Source organism: Apteryx mantelli, chromosome 18 (assembly GCF_036417845.1).
Source record: "Apteryx mantelli isolate bAptMan1 chromosome 18, bAptMan1.hap1, whole genome shotgun sequence".
Lineage (NCBI taxonomy): Eukaryota > Metazoa > Chordata > Aves > Apterygiformes > Apterygidae > Apteryx > Apteryx mantelli.
In genome coordinates, this window is record NC_089995.1 from 13,043,300 (window position 1) to 13,069,828 (window position 26,529).

General features: G+C 44.4%; 1 protein-coding gene across 1 annotated transcript in view; it reads right to left on the reverse strand.

Annotated features, from left to right (window-relative positions):
* Positions 1-2,992: 2,992 nt before the first annotated feature.
* BMP7 (bone morphogenetic protein 7) overlaps positions 2,993-26,529 on the reverse strand; it is a 46,021-nt gene continuing 22,484 nt past the window's right edge. The window contains exons 2-7 of the mRNA XM_067307787.1: positions 23,760-23,952; positions 12,980-13,128; positions 6,914-7,111; positions 5,408-5,484; positions 4,645-4,755; positions 2,993-3,580 (exon numbers count right to left, since the gene is read on the reverse strand). Coding sequence (XP_067163888.1) covers positions 3,431-3,580; positions 4,645-4,755; positions 5,408-5,484; positions 6,914-7,111; positions 12,980-13,128; positions 23,760-23,952 — 878 coding nt within the window. The 3' untranslated portion in view covers positions 2,993-3,430. The remainder of the gene's footprint in view (positions 3,581-4,644; positions 4,756-5,407; positions 5,485-6,913; positions 7,112-12,979; positions 13,129-23,759; positions 23,953-26,529) is intronic.

The following is a 26,529-nucleotide window of genomic DNA, read 5'->3' on the forward strand; positions in this document are numbered from 1 at the left end:
TTGGATCCATACTGAGAACTACCAGAAGATCCTCCTCCTAAAACTAGTCTAGGCGTACAAAACCTGAATACACACCACTTAGGTTCATAAAGGTCTTTTCACTGACACTTTGCCGAACTTCAGATCGGCGCATGAAGCGAATTTACTTATGAATTTGTAATTGCATGTGATGGACGGTAGTTTAATTCCAAAATGCTGATGATTTAATCCTCTGGATCAGTAAATACACTTACGTGAACTGGCACAACCTTGCTCACAGTTCAAAGTAAACAAGAACCCCAAAATTGCTGTTATGCCCCGAAGATATAATGTTTACTTACTACAGGGATTTAGACTGTGATTTTCTTCAGCTGCCTCCATAGCAATGCGGTGTGGTATCCACAGTAGGAAACCTCATGCCAGCAGCATCTCTGAAATATGCTAAAAGAATCTAAATTAGAAAATGTCAGCTTCTTGGCTGATGTTCCTTTGGAGTTTCTTTTTTCCTTTCTTCTGCCTCTATAATTTTATTGGGATGACTAAATCTCTGAACTATGTTAGCAGTAAACAGAACTAATTTACCCCCTGCTTCTTTGAAACAGCTGCTGACAGCTGCACTATAATTCAATCATGGATCTTTGCAGTGCAGTCTGCAAAACATTTTCATATTTTTTCATATTCTTCTCTCTGCTGTATTTGGACTGACGAGACTGCATCACATGCTGATATGTGCTGACTTTGCCAATACGCAGAGTGATGTACGTAGAAACAGGGGTGCAAGGTAAGAAAAACTGCCCAGCTGAAAAGCTTCTTTGAATGTAGTCAGAATAACCACACAGATACACAAAGTTTTGGTATATCTTTTGTAAAGTTGCAAGGATTTATTTTACTGGTTTGTACAAAGGCTTCTGACAACTGCTCTATGAAAAGAACCAGAAATGTGTATGCATTTTTGCCAACTGTTAATAAATATCTTTTAAATAAGGAAACAAATGTGTTTAGGAGCTGAGAATCATTTTTCCTGGATGTGATTGAAAAGGAATTCAGAGATGGAAATAAATAATTCTTCTTCCGCTTTTGTGACAACTATTTACATAAAAATGTACAAACAGTGAAGCTGATGTCAAGCCTAGCAACAGAAATCCTGTTATTATGTATATAAGAAAAAAAAACCCAAAACAATCCCCACATAATATTTAATATATGAATCCTATACAGCAAGATACTGTGGTCCCAGTTAAAACCGCAATACACCAGTGCAGCGACAACCAACACTGAAACACCCGTGAGAAAAACTAACCCCTGACTACTAAATAGCGGAAGTTCAGGGCCGATGAGTTTAACTTTCTGGGCAGCACCTTCACTTCCTCGAGGCGGTTTACAGGAGCCCTGGTGCGCAGACGCCTGTAACGTCACGAGACCCTTCCCATCCGTGTGATCCGCTCCCTCGCTCTCGATGCATCGAGGGCAGGTCTAGCAGGGCTCTTTATCCCGGACGCTCTCGTCTACCGACTCCGGGCAGAGCTGGGTTTTTGGCTGGGACCGCTGTCGTGGCGCTTGGCCCTTGGCAGCTCTTGGGTGGCGGTCTGAGCCCGGGTGAGGTACGAAGGCAGCGGGGCCGCGGAGGCACGGTGCTGCCCCGGCCGGCACCGCGGCGCTCAGGACACCCCGCAAAGCAGGGCCCACGGCACCGGCCACCACGGGCTTCGGCGTCCCCCGCGCCTGGTCCTGCTAGCGGGCAAACGCCCGCTGACCCAAATGACGTTAGGGCTAGACCCTCAGAGATAAGTTTCCAATTTACTTCATAGACAGCAATTTTTTTTTCCCTTTCTTTCTTATTATTTTTAAAGTGAGGCATCTGGTCTGGATTTGCACAGTGACTTAAAGGAAGAAGAACAGTGACTGATTTCCAGAGTCGTGCGGTTCCCTTCATTTATCTTCTTGCACGAGTGCCCCTCCGAGGAGGGCCACGGGGCCGGGTTCCCACGGGGCCGGGTTCCCGCGGCGCCCCGCGCGGGCAGGCTGCCGCGGGGAGCGAGCCCGGGGCCCTGTCGTATTCTGGACCTGGCTCTAGGCGGTTTCTGTTTTTGAAGCTTGGAGATTTAGAGCTAGGTATGCTGAAGACCTGATGATTTATTGGACAGAATTTTCTTTTTCTCTCCCCAGGGCAACTTACACCAAAGTTTTGAATTGGTTTGTGATTGGTTACTGCTACTCTATTCTTATCACAAAAACTTTAATTGAGTTTTAATTACGTAAATGAGATATTTGTGTAACCTGTGACTGTAAAAGAAAAGGGGGAAAAAAAGCCTTGAGGGGATGTTGTCTTGCTCCTGGTTCCAGCTAGCCGATGTGGCTCTTTAAAAGGTTTTTTTTGTTTTGTTTTCTTTTTTTTAAGAGGTGAAAGTGATAACGCAGCAGGATTTTTATAGAAAATACCGACCCCGGAAACTAAGGTTCTCCATTTTGTGTCTCGCTGAGTCTGTGCGGTGCTGGGTGCTAGGCGCAGCTTACGGGACCTCCTGCGCCCGAGTCTCCATGTTTTCCAAAAAGTGCTGGAACTTGTTCTGTCAGTTACTGAAGTCGATAGATATTTTCCAAACGGGAGCAGGATCTTTCGCTGTCTTTCGCAACTCCAAAAGTGTTTAGGATGCCCCAGCTAAATGTTTGGTTTAATCACCGTTTTCTAACATTTTGCTGCTTTCCTGTTTTAAGTTCAGAGCAAACGCTTACTGGTGCTTAGAGTAACTTTATTTTTCCTGTTGACAAAAATTATACCCGAAAAAACTTGTTCTTTGGAATTATTTTCTTCCGTTCTTTTGCTTGCAAATTAGAGGTCTTTTTAGACTTATTTGTCCTTTGAACTTGAATCAATCCAGATACAGCTTTTGCTACTGCCGTCTAACACTGGAAGTTGCATGTAATTAGTCTTTGCTTCTGCTTATGAGATTGAAGTAAACAGAGGAATGGAAGTAATAATTCTCTAAGAAAATACCTGTTCACTCCAGGTATATTTTGTTCACTTATTTTATTGCAAACAGTGTGTTACAGGAACTACACATGCTTATTAGTCACACCACATTCTCACCTTGGATAGATCATTATTTTTAAATCACAATGAACACTGGCGAGTTTGCAATCTTCAGAAAGACTCATCTGCAGAAGTATGTATCGTAAGAGCCAATTTTTAAGGCAGATTTGGTTTTAAATGGTTTCTCTGGCTTGTTTCAGTTTACAAGCTCATTGTCTATAACAAACTAAAACAAAATGTGTTCAAATGCCACTTAGATCCAGAAACTGTTCCATTGTCTGAACCTTCAGAAGCCGAGTCCTAAAAACTGCTTGGGATTTTTAAGTCCACTGCTGGAGTTCTAACCTTTTTCCCCCTCCCCCACGTAGCCATACAAAAAAACGTTCTTTGCAAATAACTTCCCCCCCCCTCCCTACAAATCTAATGACAGCCACATGCTCGTACCACCATGTTCCTGTATTTTTTTAAGATAACATTAGAGCTATCATCAAAGTAGAGCACTGAGATGGCATTGAGTTGTGTAGGAGCACAGCAGGGTTTCGGCACAGTCTCTGGGTTTATAAAGTGAACCTAGGGAGGGAAAGTAGAGGCGTGTTAAGATTTACCTTTCCCATCTCCTCCCCCATGTTTTTCTTTCCCGTCTCTCCCAAAGGCTCAGGCCAACATGTTTCGAACACCTGGCTCTGCGCACCAGTGTCTTGAGCTGTCCCCTGTGCGTACTGACGCTCGCGCACACCCAGCTCCCATCTAGCTGGAAATCTTTCCGTGAAGCAGGTTTTCTTTAGAAAATTCCCATTTGTCAAAGCAGTCAGTGTTTTGCAGCAGTGTGCCAGTTACGATAAACTCCGCACGAGGTGCAGGCGAGTCTTTGTGCGAAACCCTGCCCGAGCGCGGAGCTGGGGCTCTGTTTCTGCAGCTGGGCAGCTGGCAGCGCCCGCAACCCCCGCGGGAGCCGGGGGCTCCGGGGCTCCCGCGCTCCCTGCTGCAGGGACTCTGCAGAGAGGGAAAAAAGTAAATAATAAAAAAAAAAGTTTCTCAGGAGAAAAGCATGCAGAAATTTCTTCCTTTGGAAGTGTAGGCATTTCTAGTTTCCCTAATGCTTTTTGCAATATCACTACACATGCACAAGAAAGCGCCTGATGCAAAAAAATGTGGAGGAGCCTGAACTGCACGGAGGAAACTGCTCCTTTGCACCCTGCTCTGTTCCACGACATAAATATGCCCACAGCTGGGCTGTGAAACATAGAGTCTCGCTGACCCCTCCTCAGTCTGCCCCAGATCTGCTTTTGGCAACAGCACACGGGTGATCCTTGCAGAGTTTTTTCCAAGCGATGCCAATAGTGGGTCTCACATCCTGCTCTTTCTTTCCTTTGCAATGGGACTGTACCGTTAAAATGTGTATCGTAGGGCCCCTTGAAACTAGAGAGAGCATGTCAACGCTTGCAGCAAAGACACGGTAATTCCTAGCCAACTATTAATTCAGGCCACTTGGCTAGACATGTTTAGCCAGATGCTGCAGGCATCCTAATGAGCTAATGCAGACCTTCCTTTTCTTGTTAGCTTAGAGAACTTTTTTTGCACAAGCTTACTTCTGAGTAGCACCTATCAGAAATAACAAGTTAAATTGCACCTACCAGTGTCTGTACAATGGCATGATTTGTAGCGTTCATGTATGAATTCAATGGGAAAGCACATTCTCCTTCACAGTAGTAGGCAGCGTAGCCCTCTGGAGCGATGATCCAGTCCTTGATTAAATTGAAGATACATTAGATTGTGGAGAAAGATATAAATATTGTACAGTGAAATGAGAACTAGAATGGCATGTAAATCTATCAATTCATATGTCTGCATACAGTTACAGCAACCTGAAAAATAAAAATCTGGTAAGCTGGCCTTTCTAATATTACCCTTTTACACCTCTAAAGCAGCTGCTTTTCCTGGAGGTCCCTATCCTGCTTTGCAAACATGCCCGTAGAGTAGCTGAACCTTAGGGTTTAGTTTTATCAGTCATTCAACAGCGTCCTCCTGGCTGCCCACAAGGATCCCTTCATCCGTTACTGAAAGGCAGGTAACAAGCTTTCAGAAATGAAAATCTCTTTAGCCAGGTCTAAAAGAATGGATAGATGAAAGTGAAGAGCAGTATGTGCACTCAAAACTGCCCAAGGAAATCCAGGTGGCCACAGTTCCTTACCCACCTAAGCGTGTGCTGAGTTTTCGGCCAGTCCTACACTAATATTGCAATTCCCTAACTTTGCAGAACCGCTCGTGAAGCTTGCTGAAGGCAATATGCAATTTTTTTCCCCAGGGATAAAGATCTTGTCTTTGGTATCACTAGCAGCCTGACAAAGGGTTTGCAAAGGTCCCCCCGCTCACGCGGCGGTCACGCACAGCCCTTACCTGCCACCCCAGGTCCCTGAAGCTGACGTAGAGCTCGTGCTTCTTGCAGGCTTGCCGCTGGTCGCTGCTGCTGTTCTCTGCACAGGTGGGAGGGAGGTGCGGTAAGGCCCTTTGTTTTTTTAATGTTTTCGTTGGAAAATAATGGCTGGCTTCAATACATATAAAAACCCCTTCTGGCTGCTTCTGCAAAGCCAAGGAAGGCCTGGGAAGCTCTTTTTTTTTTTTTTCCTGGGCTTCCTCTAACCCATGTTGGCAAAACCCACATCTCTGATTATCTTCTACTGTGTAAAAAGAGAACCTGTGAAAGGAGTGATAGGGAAAAGCCCCCTTTCACTATTTTCTACATCCCTAAGTCTCCTTGAATCACATGCGTTATGGGGGATGCTTGCACCTTCAGGCCCAAAAAAACAATATGTGACACCAAAATAATGTGAAATGTGTTGTCTTGTCCAGTGCAGCTAAATCTAGATCACAGGCTTCCTACAATGGGTGGCAAAGCTCCGTGGAGAAGCCAAAGAATAAAGGACAGGTCTGAAGCACGGATTTGAACAACTATGACTAGCACTGCAGTTTTAAAGTTGCATTCATGCTTGACATATAGCCTGAGCTGGGGACCTGAGCAGAAGTATTAGAGAATATTTTTTCAACTCTTGCTCTTGGAAACGAAATCAATGTGGCCAGCTCTCCCGCAGCCTCGCAGGCAGCGACGCAGGGCGCTTCACCCGCAGCAGGCTGCCGCGCTGCATCGCAGGTTAAAGGAAGCCGAGGAGGGTGGTTTGCAATGAAGGGAGGTGGTTTGTCAAGGTGCGAAGGCCTGTGGAAGACGTTGGCCGTGCCCAACGCTGACGGATTTTGCAGCCGGGAATGCCGCTGCCATCCGCGGGGTTAGTCCTCCCCCATGGTTGGCAGCGGCAAGGTCACCAAAGGCCCGTTATTTTGAGGTATCTCGGAATTAGGCCGCGTTTCTATTTTAAATGCCTGACAGAGTTTTCTTCCATATTAGGAAGCGCAGCTCCCCCCCCAAAATAGCTGCGGCTGTCCTGAGCAAAGCAGGGATTTTCCTCTTCCGTGAAAACTTTTGAGATTTCTAAAGTTTGGAAAGCAGGGTGGGGGAGGTAAACTTAAAATCACAAACTCTGAAAATCTACAGCATTTTGATTCCGATCAAAATAGTTCATTATATTAAAGCAAGTATCAAATGATCAAAAATAATTATTGTTAGAAGTTATTTCAAGTGGGTAAATGGAGATTACCTGTTCAGATGGCTTATTTGTTTTAACTGAATTAGGAAATTCCTCAGTTTAACACTGTTTCAAAGAAACACCATTTTCCTGACTTTTTAGAATAATCCCTAATCCCAAATAGTTTCAAACCAGCAACAGAGAAATAGCGCTAGACCAAAAAGACAACAAATTGCCCATAGGAGAGACTGTTCCCGTCTGGTCTCCAGAACAGTGGAGATCTGTCCCATCACCTGGAAGTCGTGGCCAGGCAAACCCTACTGACCTGCCATGTTGGAGACCCGGAAAGCTTCCTGGTTCTTTGGCGTTTTCGATCGATTCTGGCTCCGCTGCTTGCCGCCGGTGGAGCGAATGCTGCGGAGATGAACCTCCGTGGCTTTGAAGAAGGCCACCGTGAAGGGCTGCTTGTTCTGCGGGCCGTGCCTCCCGATAAGACCAGCCAGTTTGGGATTGATGCTTTGTCCTTAATAACAAAATGGATGGATAAGGAGGATTGCAGTAACTTTGCGCCTTCCCCAAGTGTGGTAATGGCAGCAAGAAACCTAGGTTGCGTGCCTGACTCCTAGCACTGATCGACTGCGGGACTGGGCTTAATCGGCGAAGCCGCTCCTGACAAGAGCAGCTCAGCACAGCTAACTTCATTTTATATCTGCGTGTAAAAGTTATATAAAATACTCCTACATAAAATTATTTTACCCTAAATCCGCTTAGCATTAGCTTTTCCTGCATTCTTTAGAGGGGTTTCTTTAAGTTCACCAGCCTATAATTTGAAGTGATCCTATAAAAGGAACCATAAAACTCAGCCCATAGGAACACTAAATTCCCACTGGAAGGTTATTAACTTAAAATAAAAATGCCTTGTATGAAATGTTGACAGAGTTCCAGATATACCGTAGCTGGAAGAAACAAATAGTTCAGCTTTTCAGAAACATTTTGTTTATTGCTATATCTTTCATACTCAGCACTGCTGCATCTGAAAACCTAGCTGCAAATACGTTGACTACCATTCATGCGGCTTTCATGCTGGATTTTTTTTTTTTGGGGGGGGGGTGATAAAACATGACTGAGTGGGTTCTCTGTAGAACAAAATCCATTATTTATGAAAGACAAGGTAAATTTAACATTTCTCCCTGCCCTGTACCGCAGGGTGGCTGGGTGCTGTTGTGAAACGGAGGGTGATATCTAGAACTACTCTGTTCTAAGCTACTGAGGCCTGGTGTTAAGTCAAAGTTATGTTAATGGCTTTTGTGCTCCTTTTGCTGAGAGCTGGCATTTGTCAGCCACAAATCAAACAAGCCCAAGAACAGCCGACACGTTCTTAGCAGAGCCCCGAAAGGCCAGCCCAGAGGAGGGAAGCAGGTGAGGGGCTCTACAGCCCAGCAAAAATTTGGCCAAACAGTCTGTGTTTTAAACATTGCGGCTGACCCCACAAAGTGCTCAAGCAAGTGGCTAATGCTAAATATCTAAGTAGTTCCACTTGCGCACGTGCTCTGCCAGATCGAAGCCTTGTTTTCTGAAAACAAGTTCAGCCAAATGAGTTAAACTCTGTGATTACTGTACCTTTGGCTTTTTCCTGCCCCTTCAAAGAAATCTTTCTGCTTCCTGAAGTTGCTTAAATTAACAAGTATATCTAATAGTCTGTTTTTTCCAGTGTAAATTATTTTACCTTTGCCACGTCTCTAGAGAGCAGATCAGCAGCATGCAGAGAGGGGACCCAACTTCACACTGATGTACTTAATGGATTTGCATTAGTGTAGCAATAAGTAGAATTTGACCAACAAATTCCAAATTTAAGAACACGTTCAAGACCAGTATAGTGGAAAAGGGCATGTAGCACTCTGTATGAGAAGTAACACATTTCTTGTTAACAAAAATTGGGAGAAATCCATGGTTTTTCTAACTTTCCTGTACATCCAGACAACAAGGCTAAACATAAAGACATGCACCTAGTCCTCATCAATGATAAACTTCTCCCAGAAGAACTAAAGCTGTGCTCTTGCATCAGAGGGCACAGCTTTGTCTGCTTTTAAGAAGCTGCTTTTTTAATACCATCAAAAATAGAATCTCAAATAATAAACTAAGTAAACCTAAACAGCCAGCTGTCGTTCGTATGCACTGCTGCAGAGCAAGGCGCTGGGCTGAGAGCTCGCTGGAGGCGAGTGAGTCATTCGACTGTTTCTCTTGCTTGTTGCTTGAGCTTCTCCGACTGTCTGTGAGTAAACAAATACCCTTTGATTCCACCCTAGTTTGCATGCTGATAGACTTATCTGGCATGATTATAAAGCAATACAAAGATCAGTTAATGAATTAACTTCTTTTGTGTCATTTCATCTGGACAGCACTCATGACTTCGTAGTTTTTTATACAGCTTGTATTGGCTTCATGGTTAGAGATTTCTACATGTAACGAGCGATGCAAAATATAAAACCAAGAAAACTTGAAGGATTTTTCTAACTCATTATTCATTTTAAAGCTAGTTTTATATCACTGAAAGTTTTGGGTTTTGCCCAAGCATATAGTGTTGCATCAAAGTCCTACTGTGCTTATAGACATATGATTTTCATATGAAGTCCAGGTGTAATAGCAACATTCTTGTTAGCCTAAAGTTGGTCTAAATCCAAAACAAGACATAGGGTGCAAGGAAGGACATGTCCTTGCTGCTCAAAATGAAAAGAGAAATCTGTATGTATGGTGGACAAATGGGAGCGCAAAGGTGTGCTGCTAGGGAACTCTGTTACAGCAGGCAAGCCACTGCACTCACTTTTTAAAGGTTGCAGTTGGCTTTTCTAATTTGCGTGACAGGTTGATTTAAATATTTTGTTAATCTATTTTGAGAAAGCAGCAAATCGCTTTTGACATGATTTCAAAGATGTTTATGAACTCCGCTAGATCTTTCAGAAGTGTAAACAGGAACTAGATTCCTAATTTTCGTTGAGTCAAATAACAGATACGAACTCGTTTATCGCTGGAGCTGAGAATTTCTGCCCTTGCAAAGCCGTCTCTATAATGGATCTGGCTGTATGTTTTTAAGGGTCCACTTCTGACTGCTCAAGCAGAGCAGGCAGAGTTACTCTAACTGAGTGTGGCTGCAGCTTTCCCTTGCACACAGGACCCTGAAAAGTCTGGACTGAAATCTGTACCGTATTCATAAATCAGCGTTTCAGATAATATCCCTAAAAATGACAATAGGTCACATACACAAAGCACAGGCTGTGTCCGTGAAGACACGTGTGTGTGCAGCTGAAGGAAGCGTGTTTACGATCATAAGTCGGCGTGGGGGAAAGTTAGCCTGAAAATCTGAACCTCCAGCATCTTTCGGAGCTCTGGAAGTGAAGGGGGACTTCACCTTCGGGGCAATAACATACTGCCGGCTGCAATGACAGCGTACGTTTTCTTCTGAAAGACTTGGTGTTAATCACGGCTAGAAACAGCACATTACGCTGTTTCACAATTTCCTTACTGCTGGTACTATCACCTTTCCTGTTGTTTTTCCTTTGCGTCCAGGAACACAACACCCTTATTTGAAAAATCCTCTGTAAATCTCTGGTATTCAGTTATTTATATTAATACCATAATTTCATGAGATTCTCTTACGCTTTGCGCAGTTATAATGTTTTGTTTAATACCTATTTTTCCCTCATCAGCTCCCTCCTTGGAGGGTTTTATTACATTCTGTAACACTGATTTACAATATGTGGTATGTACACGGAAAAGGCAAAATATTTCTAGACAGACTGTCAAGCACATAGACTTTGCAGAATTATTGGAAGACAAAAAGCGTTATTTTGTCTCATAATGAATGATGTAGATTTTGTACTGTCACCAATATTGCTGGGCTGTTTGAGCAGATATTTCCTGTGTTTCCTTCATTTTTGAAGATTCAAGCAAACTATGGAAGGTAACCAAAAATAATGTTCCAGCCAAATTAACATGAGCAGTTCCTGTGTTTTTTACTTTAGTACATGGATATTGACTTTGTGCGTCAGTGCGTAAGTGTGAGGTATAGTCAATAAGTAGGTAAGTGTGTAAGCGTGAGGTTTGATAACCTGCCCCAAATTCCAGCTATTAACTATGGGAACTCTAGAAATGCAGCAAGGCTGAATTATACTTAATAAGGAAGACGTTGGATTTTGAGGGAAGAAGGTTTTGAATACGGAACTTCTGGGCTACTCTGATGGATGTCTGGAGCAGCTTGTGCATGATGTCCGGAAAAGAAACCCTCTGGGAAGCACAACGTCTGCTCGAGCTGCGGCCGAGCAAACGTGCACGGGAGCAGGCTGACAGGGACTGCAGGGTGATGTTCCATGAACTTTTCAAGCCACTCTAAAGTGTCAAAGCTTTGATTTTAATGTCCTATTTGATGCCAGAAGCAGAGATGGAGTAGCAAGGCTCAGAATGAGGAGAAAGGTGGGATTTTTTTGTTTTTCTGGCAGTGTTGGCTTTATACTAGCTTTAAAACATCCATGAAACTAGTTTTTGGAAACTACATTTTTAAAAGTTCTTTATCAAGGGAAGATTTGGGGGTTTTGTCAACTGGCTTCCTCCTTAATGATGAGAAAAAAGATTGACGTTTTCTGTAAAACCACTGGGTAAGGATTGACAAAGAGCAAGACAGAACAATAATGAGGCTTTATCAGTAGAAGAGTGAGAGAGTGACACTGAAGTATCTACAGTGCTTAGAGTTATTAAGCTTAAACTACCTTTCAGCTATTGCTTTTCTGTGGACTCTGGGCTGGGCCTCGGTTTTCCTATATGTGAACTCAAAATTGAATGAACGTGACGTGGCTGTGGACATGACTTACGTACTTCCAAGTATTTTCTTTAGGAGGCAAACTGGAAACTAAAAACAAGGATAAGTGTTTGAAAACAGGTTAAGCTTGTCTTGGCTGTTAATTTGCCTTACTGTTTTAGCCTTAAGAGTTAAGATTAACTTGTAAATCGGGCTGAATTTGAATCTGTATGCAAAGATGGCATCTGTCACTGGGGTGGGGACTCAAACTTCCAGGGTGACATGCCTGCTCTGTATCTCTGCTGGGTTCCCGCGTTCATTGATCATTCATACAGGGAAGGTTAAAACAACCCCGAGAGCTTCAGCTCTCAGGGCACAGATCTCATATGTGTAAAATCACCCTTTCATGTCAAGGACTCTCCTTAATTTGCCTATTGTGAAACAGCCTTGCACAGTCTTTATGCAAAATGCTGCTTAACTGGCATCGTTCAGAGTTTTGCATAAAAATCAATAGCAAGTTATACCACAGATGTACATCTGGAGAATGAAAGTATGTCTTCAGATAAGTATATTCTGATTATTTGCAATAGGTTCTAGTTGGGTTTTGTTTAACCTCTCCTGTGTGGCAGCCAGGCAGCTCCAGAGAGGGGGCTTGAGATGCCTTTCACCTCCCAGAGCACACAGGGGGCTTTGCTTCACTTGCACAAGACTCCAAGTGAGCAGTCGGAATCTTAACTTTATAGATAAAGTAGTATGACTCCTTTGGTAAGGCCTAGTTAGGAAAATTTCCACCCTAATTCTAAATGCACCCATTCGAAGCTGTTGCAGAACCACATCTTCCCACCCGTTTCCGGTTGTCACAGGTTTATATCGCAGGCGTGCTGCAGAACCTGGAGTTCGGGACAGGCCTGACTTTACTAATCATTTCTGCTGCCACAGAGAAAATAAAAATGGTTCTAAGCAGTTTTCTTCAGTTGAAGGGATTTCTGTGCCAAACGACACCAGCCTTTGACATCGCTTTGTCTTTTTATGTGTAGCAATTTTTCTTCCTCTCTTCTTGATGGGAATTGTCTCAGTCAGAAAAAAACAAACTGGTGGTTTCACGGAGCATGACAAGAGATGCATAAAAAGGACTCCACTGCGCCCTTTTCCCCTAAAACACACCCCCCAATTTGGATGCTTGTAATTGCTGAGCAGGAAATGTTATTGCAAAAACAGCTCAGACAGTTGCTTGCACAGCAGCATAAGCACGGGAGAGTGAAAAAGGGCCACTTGGGAGCTTCCAGGATTTCAGATGAAGTCTTCTAACACTATGTGCAAATTAGCCAACAGCATATGCATACCTTGACAACAATGCGTACATAGCTAATACTGACATGACTGAATACCAATCTGTTAAAGCATTTAAGTACATCCTTACCCTGAAATATAGCTACAGATTTACTTTTTCAATCATTATTTGCATCTTTGGCAAAGTCAGGAAAAATATCCTGAAGAAATCCTATTCAAAGAGAATGCACTGAGTGCATTAAGGCTAGTCCTGGTTGGAAACTTCTGCCTGAACCGGACACTCATTGATGGATGCTGTTTTCCGAAACTCACCGTCTATGCTTTCCACGGAGAGCTGCAGGCCGAGGTTGTGCTGTGGATTCACCACCCAGTGATTACTGGTTGCAGTAATATCAAACACGAGCCACCCTTCTTCTGCAGCCCAGATTGTTCGAGAGTCAAGCAGGAACAAATCTGAATCCCTGAAGAAGGAGAAAAAAGAAAAAAAAAAAGGGGGGGGAAACACAATCTCAGTTACCTGGATTTTCCATTGGAGTCTCTATGGACAGTCGCCCACATGCTTTAATCAGCACGCTTGGTGTAGGCCCTTTCAGTAACATCCAAATGATGCCGAGGCTGTGTTGGCATACTTTCCTATCTTATCACCTTCATATGAAGTGCTCTTTTTCTCTTTAGAAAAGGCAGAATGGATTGAAGCAGAGTTGAAGCAGCTTTGGGTTACTATGCTATTACAGTTAACCTTAAAGCTGCTGATGCAACTTGAGGGGAAAAAAAAAAAAAAAAAGCTTGCCAGGCATAGATTTGCAAAATTATTGTTTGCATATGCAAACTCAGTAATTGGGCAGACAATACTGCTCATTATCCTTTCCACACATAATTTCCTGACTTCTATGCATAATTGTAGCACTGGTGCAAGCCAGCTGGAACACTGTTGTGCATATATTAACATGCATAATGGTTTTTTAAATTTGTTCGGCTGAGGTTACAGATAATTGATCGAGACAATAACCCTCTGCACAGTCACAGGTCAGCATTACTTTGGGTGGCAATTTCCTTTCAATTTGTTGCTTAAATTTTTAATAGACCACTGTTGCATTATTCTGGTTCAAAAGCTGAAACCAGAAACTGAGAATGAACAGAAACAGAGAAGATTTCATGCATTTACGAAGAGAAGGGTGAAATCATTTTGGACTTGCAAAACATTTACCGGGAAATTTCTGTAAACAAAAATTTGAGAAAGCACAGACTCTGTAAAGGAAGCAATCTTCTTTTATCAGAAATGAAGAAAGAGATAAAACCTGGATGAAAAATAATAACAAAATTGGATAATGGCACATTTGTCTTTATAAGAAACAGCAAGAACAAAGAAACCCTGTGGAAGTGTCTAGACAAGTTCTGCAAGAACTACTTTTGTGCTTTGAGTGTGCAAACATGATAACTTGTTTAAGTGTAATTTTATCTTTTTGAATGAAGAAATATCCTTGGAAAACCCTTTAATCGTGTCCTCAAAGCTTAAGGGAAGGCCTTATTAATTTTGTCACTATTGATTTGTCAGTGAAAATACATATTTTTAATTTTACTTCCTCAGGGCCCCTTGTTTGCAGAAAATACCAGCTGACAGAGTGCTGCTGGCATAGAGGGTATTGCCTCCCAGACTTTAGTGATTCTTGACACTATGAGATACCAAGAAATCAGACACTTTTGTCCCACACAGCTGACTCAAAACAGAAATGGAGTTTTATTGCAATGTTTTCGCTATGTTGCTTTCCTCCCGACCTTTGTGGGCCAGGGCTTTCCTCCGTGAGCTAATAGATGTCACCACCTCTGGCTCTGCGCTGCTTTACGTGAAATTAAACTTCTGACATTACATCCTGGCCGAGCCAGGAGCCACGGCGCAGGCAAGAGGCTCCGCGCGGGTGTCCCGCCTCGCGCTGGGAGCTCGGTCGGCTCCGCCGGCGGCAGGGGCTGGACGCCTCGTCGAGGAGCCGCAGCCAGCTGCAAATAAAGAGCACGATAACTAGTCCCCGTGCAAACCACCTACGGGAACGTCAGATGCTTGAGCTCCGAATGGGGAACGGATTTACCGGGGCTTCGTCCCCACCCAGAAGCAGTGGCCGTGTTCCCGCAAGGCAGGACGCGGCCCCACGGACACCTCCCTCCCTCCCCCTGTTTACAACACGCTGAACAAAATACATCCCGCAGAGGTCAGGGATGAGGGAGTAGGATGCTCTTGGCCCCTTCCAGTGGCTGAGTCCAAGTTTCCAGAAGTAACAGATTTTTATATTAACATACTGCATCATTTAAGCATGCCCCCGACTGGAACTCATGATTCACACAAGGTTTAGTTCGTAACGACTTGGCTTGCTTGGTTTTTCTTCATTGCAGTTTGCAGGTTGAAGATAATAGCAATAATGTGTTTTTTTTTTTTTTTTAAGCTACTGCCCTACTGCAATATTATTACTCAGAAAAACCAGCCTTTAAGCTTCCCATGCTGACATGATGCAATCAGGGTAACCAGACAACACGATGCATCAAGAACTGGGGTGAGTCAGCCCAGGATATTGTATAATGCGTTTGTTTGCCTGTAGTTACAGCAATGTGCAAACAGTAGGCCTGGAGGGGAAGCCCTAAGTGCCAGAGATGAAAGGGACCCACTGAAGGGAAACGTCCTTCCTACACACGCTCAGACCCAAAAAGGCCTTGTGTCCGATGCTCTCGGGAGGAGTTCACAGCAATAACGGATTAGCGCTTTCCACTGCGCCCCACCGCCGGTGGCCAGGCACGGGAGGCCAGGCTTGACGAGGGTTGCAAGCAGAGCACTCGCGGTTCCTGAGACTGTGGCGCCCGTTCCAACAAAGAGAAACCTCCTGCTCTTTTACAAAGAACAACCTCCCTTTTTAAAAGAAAGGCCCTGCTCCCAAAAGATGTATGGCAAAACAGCATTAAATCACTAGCTAGTAGACAGCAAACACTTTAGACATCGTTATCGGACAAGTTGTAATAAACAAGGCAAAGAAATGATATTCTGCTTAGCCTTAAACAAAATGTTTTCTGAGAGCTCCTGTCTGATGAGTTGTTATATGAACTAGGATTAATTATGTCTAACTAATATGACTGTTTTGAGGGTTAGATTTGAATAAAGATCTAAGCACAAAGGGAAAACACTTCCAGTGCACATCAACAGGTTTTATCTGTCCTGCCTGTCCTGGCTATTATACCATGTATTCCTAAAATCTCACCTGCTGGTGCCTTATCTATGAGCTGTGCACATATTTAGAGCAATGTGAACAACAGATCTACAATCAGGAGGCAGAAAAGCAGTTTGGTTCCTTAGCACCGCGTTCAGTTCCTTCATTGGAGAACTTCAGAGCATCTGACAGGCTCTACTGAATCTCCTACCAGGCTGAGAGATAGGGAAAAGAACATTATCCTCATTTTACAGAAACTTAAGTTGGGACATGGAAATGTTAATGTCTAGATTAGAGTTACATAAATGATGAAATCTAGATCCAGACCACAAGTATGTTTTGTTGAGACCACATCAAAATGGCTCAGTGTTCAAAGTACTTGGATCAGTGGGAGCGTCAAAGCTCTTAGCAATGATAAAACTCAGGGCCTTCAGCTCAGCTTTCACAAGCGTCTGGCTGTCGATGCAGACCTAATCTGAGGACAGGAGGTCGGCACTTCTCAAACATTGATCGCTTCAGCGGCCACTGATGCTGGACACCAGGAAGGAGAGGCACCTCCCACTAGAAAGCACTCCCGAAAATGTGTCTGAAGTTCATATAATTGCTATGTGGTCTACAAAATTTCCATAGTAAACTCGGTGTTTTCTGGACTCCAGGTCAAACAACAAGTATCACAAAGTGAGGGCGGCTGGATGAGGAGGTTGCGTGAGTGATCGTCTGTGTGGAAAGTGGCTAGAGCTCTGGAGATGCAACTCCAGAGGGGCTGTGCGCGACCAGGGGCGCTGCACGAGTGGAGAAAGAAAGGGAATCACAGGTGATTAGTGGACGAGGAAAGGAGAGGGCTGGAAAGAGTGAGGTTTGTGGAGATATAAAGGGAGACAAAATATAGGAAAGGCAAGTAAAAATGCCCTGAAGGGAAAGAGAGTGGGCAAGGGAGCTGTGATTAGAGGCAAAGATGAGAAAGTGAAGAGTGATGATAAAAGTATGACAAAAGCAATGGATGTAAGAAAAGAGACATGTAAAGGTTAGAAATCCTGTTTTGTTCACGTTTGGGTATGTCCCTTTGAAGTGTTCCTGCCGAATCCACGTTCCTGTACTCTGCCAAGAAACTCGGGCAGTTCAGTGAGCTGTTTTCAAAGGCAGCCAGCTTGGCAGGTGGTTCTCCTGGGTGTCCATAAACAAGTGCCGTTTCCTGGACACCCATCACAGACAGTGTTGCAACCCCAGTAATTCTAAGATAAGAGACAAGATTAGCAATCATGAAAATAGTAGGTATGGGCTCTTTACCTTTTTCTGAGGTTTGGGGTGGGTTTTTTTTTTTTTGGCCTTCAGGATGCACCTTGCTCATATCTTTCTGGTTTATCTCATCAGCCATAAATGCTAAAAGCATATCTAAAAATTAAAAGCACAGTATCTCACCTATTCTCCTGACTTAATGAATTGGTGCATGAAGAAGAGCATAGACTAGCAAGAGAGACTTGGTGCAAAAATGAGAGTTGGCAATCCAGTGGCAGCAGGACAGAACAGCAGATGAAGCTCTACAACTCTAAACTGTAATGCTATAAAGTTTATACTGATTTAAGGTCGCCCTTTACCAAAAAGCGCCTGCTTTTACTTGCTTTCTTCACTCCCCTTCCTCATCCCCCTCTTCAGCTCTGTTCACTTCAAGCTGCTGGTTGACGAGTGGTAGTAAACACTAATGAGCACTTCCAAGCAGAATAAAAATGAATGGGAAGGGCGATAGGCAGCAGGCGAGAAGGTGAATCGCTCAGCAACTTTAATTACTTTGCAAGATGAGCGTCTTTCTGTAATGCACTGACTTTCCGTGTTGCTAGCACACTTGGCGCCCTGATGACTTACCCAAGGCAGGTGCGGACGGGCACGGCCACCCACGGTACGTGTTGGGGGCATTTGCGCAGCCCAAAGAGCATGCTGCGTCTCTCCGAGTACTGCAGCACAGCACGGGTCTCATCTCTATCTGAGAGTTTGAGGAATTATGGATATAGTGGTATTTTAAACATTAACTATATTGTGATACCTTGCAACAGAATTTGAATTGCTTTGCAAATATGGGACAACCCTCCCACTTCCGTAGAAAAGCGGGAAACACTTAGGGCACAGATATATTAAATGTCTTATTGACTCAGCATGTAAACCACAGCCATGACATCAGGAGCATTATCCCGTCCTCTTGCCTGGTACTCTAACCCTCGAGGAGCTGCCTGGGTCACAGGCACGGTGCAAGGTGACAAATTTAATAACAGGCGGCTCAAGGCCTTGGGCTGGGGGGAAGGTGAGGGACAGACTAGCAATTCACGTCCAGGTGAGAGCACGTGAGGGAGAAGGCAGAAAGGACATCCTTGGAGGGGCAGAAGAGATCTGGGGTTGGAAGACATCTGTTTGGATTTAAAAAAAAAAAAAAAGCAGTATCCAGACTCATTTGCTTGGTGTCATTGCTTAAAGTCAGCTGCAGCTGTCCAAAGACAAGCTTAGGAAAATATTTTTCAGACTTTCCTACTTTGAGAGGGCCCCAGGATCTCCGTGGGCCTCTCCCTGGCGCGTTTGCAACACCCTCTGTACACAGCCCTGCGGCAGCCCTCCTCCCGTACCTCCCCTGCCCCGCGCGCCTCAGCATACCCTGCCGTCCTTCCCCTCCCTCCCCACCGATAAAAATCCTTCCCGAGCTCCTGGGAGGAGGTGCTGCCAGCCACACCGAGCATGGGGTTTTCTCCAGGTGAAGGGATGGCAACGGCAAGGAATATGGTTTGCTGGAGGTGGTTTCCTAGGACTGTTCTGAAAACTGGCTGTGACTGTAGTGAAACAGATCTGGGTAAATTCTGCTGGACCTTGGGAGAAGCTAAATTGACTTTAAAATTTCAGCAGATTCTTATTCTGTCTTGTCCATCCTTAGTAGTCATGGTCCCTTTTCTATGCAGTGTTTGAGAAGGATAAGATCTAGGTATCAAAGACTGATTAAATGGAGAGTTTGCTATAGAGAGGTGCAAAGTGAAGCTTCTTATGAAAGCAGTGCTGAGAGAAAGGAGATTTTGTATGCACCTCTAACACTTTGTATGCAGTGTTTCTGCTCAGTAGTAAATCACTGTTCATCAGCGCATCACTTAGCTGAACAAGAGCCCACTGGGGCAGGCAAAATGCCTCCTGCAGCAGCCACTCGAGTGCCTGGGCAGAGCTGTGCCTTGTGAAGTGAGCTGCAGGTTTCTTATAAGTTTTTCAGGCTCTGGTGGCTTTTAGGAATGGTCTGAAAGAGATAACTAAATGCAGGGCCAGTGTTGGAGGGGTAAGTGGTTTTCAGGCAGAAGTTCCCTTGCCGCTATGCCCCAGAGCGTATCAGAATGACAGTCACCAACCTTTGTGCGGACAAGCCACACAAAAAAATCAAAACTGATGTAGTACCTTTCTGGATGCTGTTGGAGTACTTGCAGATATAGGCAGGGTTCTGGGGCACAGTACTAAAACAAACACCTTTCTTTGCTATCCCATCCCTAGAATAATCACACTGGTACTTTAAAAAGCACAAAAAGAGATGAGGCCCGCTTGCTTAGCCTGTTGGGCGAGCCTAAGCCGTTCTTAGTTACTGGGATTACGTTTCAATGCACAACACGGAGACAGGCTCCAACGAACGGTGGAAAGGGGTCTGGGGAGGGTCAGGCTTGATAGGGGTGCAGAGCTGCCGCAGCTTGAGACACAAAGTAAAGCGTTCCAGCTGCACGTCAAAGCCAGGCATGCATGGGGCAAGGTCTGGCTTTTCTGCAGGGCTGGTAACATGAGCATTCACATCACTCGCTGCCTTTGAAGCCTGCGAAATCCATAATGGCCACAAAGTGAACGTGTAGCGACTACATTTCAATTACCAAAGGCTGGTCAAGTACCTGCCTTTATTTTCGCCAGTAACAAAACTCCCATCGACTTCAAAGGCATCGGGATTTACTCCACACTGCAAATGCTGTGTCCACTGAATCAGTGATGAAACCCAGGGAGGAGGTATTTTAGCTTCTGAAGGCGCGGGCAGAGGCAGGATTGAGCTCTGATGTTGAGGAGAGCTCTACAGCCTGGATTTGCTCTGCAGCTTCGTGTTAATAAACTAAGGTTGATGCCCCAGCTGGTAATCTGTCCCAGAACTCCACGGGTGCTTTCTGAAAATACCCTAGTATGAATTTCAATAAGAGTTAGGTGTCCAGCCTGCTTAGCTGCTGTTAGAAATCCCACAAAGCACCTGCGTGTCTTTTTAGCCACCTAAATCCCTTTGAAATTCTTGCTTTGACCAGGACAGAGGCTTGTACAACATCAGGCTGCCTGGTGGCAACCTTCAGTTCCAGCTAGCAGGGTTTTGACCACAAACAGGGACTCATGGTCAGGCTGCTCGGGATGTTTCTCAACCCACTCGCTGGCTTTACAAAACTCTTTCCCAAGTTCTTGGGTAAGTGAACTATGAAGGCCAAATGGAAGCTGGACATGCGTCACTGGACTTTAAATTATGCACACGAAAGCTTTGAAACATGTTATATTATTCAAAACATCAACTGTTTTCATAGAGTTTATGATATTAGGAACATTTTTGTTCATGAATGTACTTGTTTGCTTAAAGTGAATAACCGATATTTTGTGACTAAAGAATGCTGTACGTGCCTTTTTATAAAGGAAATGCTGCCAGTTTGGAAAGCCTGCCTTGCAGTGAATTCATAGATTTGGAAAGGTCAGAAAGAATATTTGTTCATTTAGTCTGATTTCTTACATACCACAAGCTATTGTTACACCTGTATTAAGATCAATATCTTCAGTTCCACAGAAATATAATTTCTATTAGTCAAAGTCCAGAATGGCATCCAGTCTGACGCCACGAGTGTGGTATTCATCATTTTCACTAGCACGATTGCTTTATGGCTGTTACTGGGCAGGCAGATAAATGAGAGCTTCCCTAGTATGTCCAAATGTCAATATTATTGAGGGGCAGGATTTCAGAAAGGGCTGTCTGTTGTGGGCGCAGCTGTTTGTCTGGAAAGACCTCTGTCTGTATTTTTCACCCACAATAAATTGCAGACACAGATGTTGCTGTTTAGTATCTGCCAACCTGTCTGAACTTGTAAAGCAAGTAATTAATTGCTGAACTACCAGCACTTGCCGTTTATTTGAACTGAGGGCACAGCATCGCACCTGCAGAACAGAGAGGCTCAGCTGAGGTTTAGCTGAAAACCAAGCCCTCAGCATATCCAATGGCCTTTTCATCCTCAAAGGAAAAATCTCCACCCAGCCTTAACTTGGGTGAATCCTATGCTGCTGTTGTGGCCCTAGAGGGTGTTTTGATCTCTGCTGCATTTCGCCCTGTTACAAAGGAGACCAGATGCTACGGCTGCATCTGGAGAGCCTGGGAGCACGTTTCAGTGCGTCGGGGTGCCTAACCAAGGGGTGCTCTTGGAGGGGGGAGCACAGGCCTGGAGAATATCTGCAGTCTCAGATACCAAAAGGGTCTTCTCCTAGGCAACGGCAGCAAGCTCGCGGGAGATCACGCTACTGTTGGGTCGTCCTAAGAGAGCAGGGAGAGGGAAAACCCACTTTTTATCGTTGGCCATTTTACCTGCTATGCTCGAGGGAGAGGGATCTACAAAGTAAAATGTGAGCAAAGGTTTTCTTAACTGTGTGTGGCAGGGAGGGTTTGACTTTGTTTTGTTCTTGTTGCTAACAACGTCAGACGGGTCTAACTTTCCAGCCTGCTCAGGATGAGACAAACAGCCAAGGAAGCATCAAAGTGAATGGGTGTTTTTTGATCAACGTCGGAGAGAGTTTGTTTTCTTTCTCCACTTGCCCAATGACACACTAACTTGGATGACTGGTCTGTGACAGAGCTGGATGGAAAATGTTAGTGGAATAATGCAGAAAAAGAGCAAATATTTTTACAAATGGTAGTGACAATATTTTTACCTTGGGTCAATCCAAATCAACAGGAAATTTTTTTCAGTACAAACAGTTCAAAACTCACCGTTGCCAGAACGTATGCAAGGGGCGAATATGCATGAACATGGTTATGAAAAGGTGTTCCTGGGATGAATGTGCAGTAAAATTGCATCTAATCTGTTAGCTGGAACATAATTAGCAAGATTCCTCTCCTATCCAGTGGTTCATGCATATGCTTGCCCTTTGCACAGTTTTTTCTTTTAAGGGAGAGCTGTGAAGGAGACAGCTTGCAGGAACACTTGCTGGTCCAGGCACTTGTGTACACACAACCATCCCCAGTGGCTAGCTTGCAGCCCTCTCTGAAGACGGCTTTAAAAAACCCGTGGACTCTTAGAATTAAGGCAATAAATGCCATCCTAATTCTGTCAGCAAATTTCCTAGTAGGCACCTCACTAATCAGGATCTGAAGGAAAACTTCCCCAGCATCAATTGAAGGAAGGACATTTACTCCGGAAACGTGTTTCCCGGCTTGTCTCTGGCAGCTCCCCAGCGCGCTGGCAAAGCCTCTTCCTCTGCCAACTCATCTTTTGCTTCTTCTCTACCAGGAGTGAAAAGTCATCCCCGAGGGCTTGTAGCTATAGAGGTTCCTCAAGACGCACAACGCAGGGAGGCTTCTGCCTCTGTAAGGGCCTAAGATGGAATAAACTTAAATGCTTGTGATCAGCAGGATGTCCCTTGGGTCACACACACACACACACGGCTTGTTGCCTTCTCCATTAAGAAAGCCTAGTAAAATATATACAGTTTGAATTATCTTTGTTTGATAAGATAGATTAATATTAACATAGACCCAAAACCATGTAAATCATAGTGTCATTAGAAATGTCATGAGAACCATGAGTTTTGACAAATAAAATTGAAATTTCAGATGGGGAAGAAAGCACATGAGTGTGTGAATAATTTTACCATATAGCAAAGCTGGTTGAAATTCTCACCATTTAAAAATGTTGATAAGGTTTCCTATCATATTTCTAATAGATGATGAATTGCAAAAAATTGATTTTTTTTGCATTTTTGTTAGCTTTTATAAAAATAGAAAGCCAGAATCCTGATTACACTATTTTTTCTTATCCTTTTGGAATTTTCCCTTTGCAATTTCTAGTGTTTCTCTTTACCTAAACTGAAATTTGGGCTGTAGCATTATTACTACATATTTAGTGGTTCTAGAGAATAACTTCTGACTAGGCTGTGATTATAAAATACTTTCCATGTAAATAAATGCAGTCTCATTTTTGGTAGGACTTATATTTAAAAGAAATATGTGCAAACTCAACTAAGTGCCTTTGATAAACAGTTTGGGATTGCTGATTAATTGGAACTAAAAACAGATGAGAAAATTAAACATATGTTCTTATTCAGGCTCCCTGGAGGATTTGTCAGGGAGCTTGGCATACATTAATAATTGCTTGTAATGGATTTAATAGCTCATCTTGTAGTTTTGCACACACAAAACAATCAGTCAATATAAAGAGCATGGTGTCATCTGTCTTTGTTAATTAGGGATCTCAAATGCCTTTCATAATAAAGGCTAGTAATTAAGATACAATTAGAAAGGAAGCGCTCAGATGTGGTTTTGCCACCTCAGGGTCCATAAGCAGCAGGAAGAAGAGGGTAGGTCTTTCCGAAATCATGAGATACTTTGAGTCTATGATCATTTTCGGCACTAGACACATGTTCGGACGCACAGTGTTTGCTCCCGGCTGCTCTGGGGGGAGGGTGCTTGGGCCAGCTGATGGTCGACCCCTTATACTTAAGTGGTGGCTACATGAACGTTTATTGAGATTCCGTCGTATAACCCCGGACACCTAAAGCCAATTCTTAAGACGCTTCTGCTGACACTCTGGCACCAGTATTTCCAAGCATATCGGACATAACTCTTTGAAGGGACGTGCTCTGCTTTTGGTTTCGTCCGCACGTCCCTGTCGATCACTCACCTTCCTGGGTGCTCCTGGAGTACCTGGTAGACGCTAATCTGGAACGTCTCGTTATCAAAGCGCTCGCGGATGTAATCCTTATATATCCTGAACTCGGCAGCCGTCACCGCTTCCCCCTCCGGGATTCTGGAGAGATCAAACCTGAACTCGCGGTAGTGGCAGCGCTGATGGTGAAACTCGCGGTCATGCTCCACTGGAACAGAAAAGCAGCCCGTTAGCCACCTGCGCCGTCCGCTCTCCCCAGCCATCAAACGCGCTGCGAGTCGCCACAGCACAGCAGGGCAGGAATATCTGATTGCACTATCTCACTCTGCTGTTCGGTTCGTTAAGGCACCTACGAAATATGTGACTCTATAGGGGTTATTATAAGTATATACGTGTTTACCAGACTCTCTTTGAAACGGTTTTACAAGTGGCTGGTATAGGGTGTGGATGACCGTTGTCTTTTAATGATTTTGGCAGCTTCGTACTCAACAACTGACTCTGGACGCTTGCCACCGATAGCGGCCAAGCTGCTGCATGAAGGATCTCAAAGAAACAGATGGGGCTTTTCAGGAGTGCTGGTTCTCGGCCTAACTCTGCTTATGAAAATTAAACACACACATACACGCGCGCAAATTCCAGTCCTTGAGCCTCTTTCCATGCCGGTGACCCACACCCTGAGCCAGCGGGAAGCAGAGTGCTGCTCCGCAGGGCTGAAGCTTTTGTCTGAAAGCATCTCTGGCGATCAGAGCTACAAAGCAAATGTTCAAAGCGAGCAAATTCTTCAGCCCACCAACAGCCCCTAACAGTGACTTTGCAACAACAAGAGCTGCTAGATTCCTCCCCGTACGTGTCGGGGCGGCCCGTTACGCCAGCGAGTGATAATTCTGCCCGTCATGCTGATATACAACTGGTTGTCTTGGGCAACGCTGCTTGTGGATAGCGAAGCAGGTGGTTAGTGCTGTGAGGAAACAAAGATTTGCAGACTGTCCTCCAACCAGCTTCCTCAACCCCGCCGGCAAAGGGGAGGAGAAGCGTCAGCGCCCCATCCAGCGCACATAAAAGCGAAGCACCCTCCTTTGAAGAAATTCCAAATTAAACAGGCAAGTCAGACAAAGGAGAACGGGGAAACAGAGGTACGAGGGGATGCGCCGCCTCGCCCGAGGGCACGCAGCACGGCATTCTGAGAGCTGAGGTTTGAACCAGGGGCTTCCCCAGTGTCCCAGTGCCGTCGTCTGTCCACTTGACCTCCCTGCAGCTCGAGTGCACGATTCAAGTAGTTAGCTCTGAGGTTTTCTTGGCAAAGAACGTGTGTCTTTCTACAGGCCTGATTCTCTTCTGGCAGCAGTAAATCCATTGTGTAAATCCATTGACTTAAATGGAATTACTCCTGAAAAAGCAGAGTTTTGAGCCTGAGTCTGTGACGTGCTTTTTAAATTTAGTGCTGCACCGCACTAATGTGCATTAGCATCAGTGATTAAGCACACGCAAGGCACTCCCTCGTGGCGGGGAAGGAGTGCGGAGAGCCTCCTGGAAGCCCTGAACGTCCAAACGCGCGCCCAGAGCAGGTTCGGTACTGTTTTACTGGCCGAGATTCAGCAGCTGGCTACAGACTCTCCCTCATCTCGCATGTTATTTCTGCTGGGAGCGCAGGGCTCTCCGTTGGCCACTGTATGATAGCTGCTCAGGGAAATAAATACTTCAAAGTTCTTGCTGGTAGCTGGGATTCATCTTAGGGGAGTGTTTTAGGCATTAAACCCCTAAGCTCTCCAAGATAGAGGCGATTAAGTTCAGCAAATGCTTTTATAGGTTGGGCAGTCCTAGCGAGCACTGGATGAACAATGCTATTGTTCCACTCCTAGCTCTAACCTCTAGTCCAGCCTTAGGAAGATCACTTAGTCCCGCATACCCTGACGTGGGGCATACTGTGAATATTTGTCAGTGTTTGGAAAACACTTGGCAGGCTAAAACTGCCCTGTAAGTGTTAGCAATGCTATTAAATGTGCCTCAGCCTCTTTCTTCCCAAATATTCCCAGCAGAGTAAGATACAGAGTATGATTTCAGTCTCAGAGGAATTTGTTCATGCCTAAATTATAGAGAGGAGTAAAAAATATTTTAGTACGGAGCAGCTCCTTTAACCACAACTATAGAAGAACGAACATGTTGGGTGTTTTTAATTATATTACGGATAACATCACCAGCACGGTGTATTTCAGAGAGCTCTAACAGTAGGACGTACAAATCTGATTTGCTTCCAAAAACATGGGGTGGCTAAGTTTTCAAAGAAAGGCGGGTGCACCTTCTCAGTGTACACATGTGACGGCAACTCTGCTGGCCCACACCAGTCTCTAGCTGTGCTTTGTACGCGTAGCCTGACAACAAACGCATGAAGATAAAACTTTTTCAGGTGCTGCTAGAGCCCACAGTGATTTCCACGCTAGAGCCTTAGAAAAATGTGTCATATTAGTATGAAAAATTAATGGGTCAGGGCCATAAAATAAAGATCTCCAAAGTCTGAACTTTCCCATGCTTTGCAGATGTTTGGATATAGGGTTTTGGGTTGAGCCATCTTTAGTGTTAAAGCAAACATTCCTGTGGCTATAGTCATTAAGATCATGAAAATATGTGAATATGTAACTGAAGAAAGAATCCCAAGAAACCCTTCAACTCAGTGTTTATTGTTTTTCCCCTTTTTTCTTTGCACTCTGGACCTATCTGCTGACCCAGAAGTAACAAATCCTTTCAGAACTAATTTATGAGAAACACTGACCCTGAATCAACATCTGTT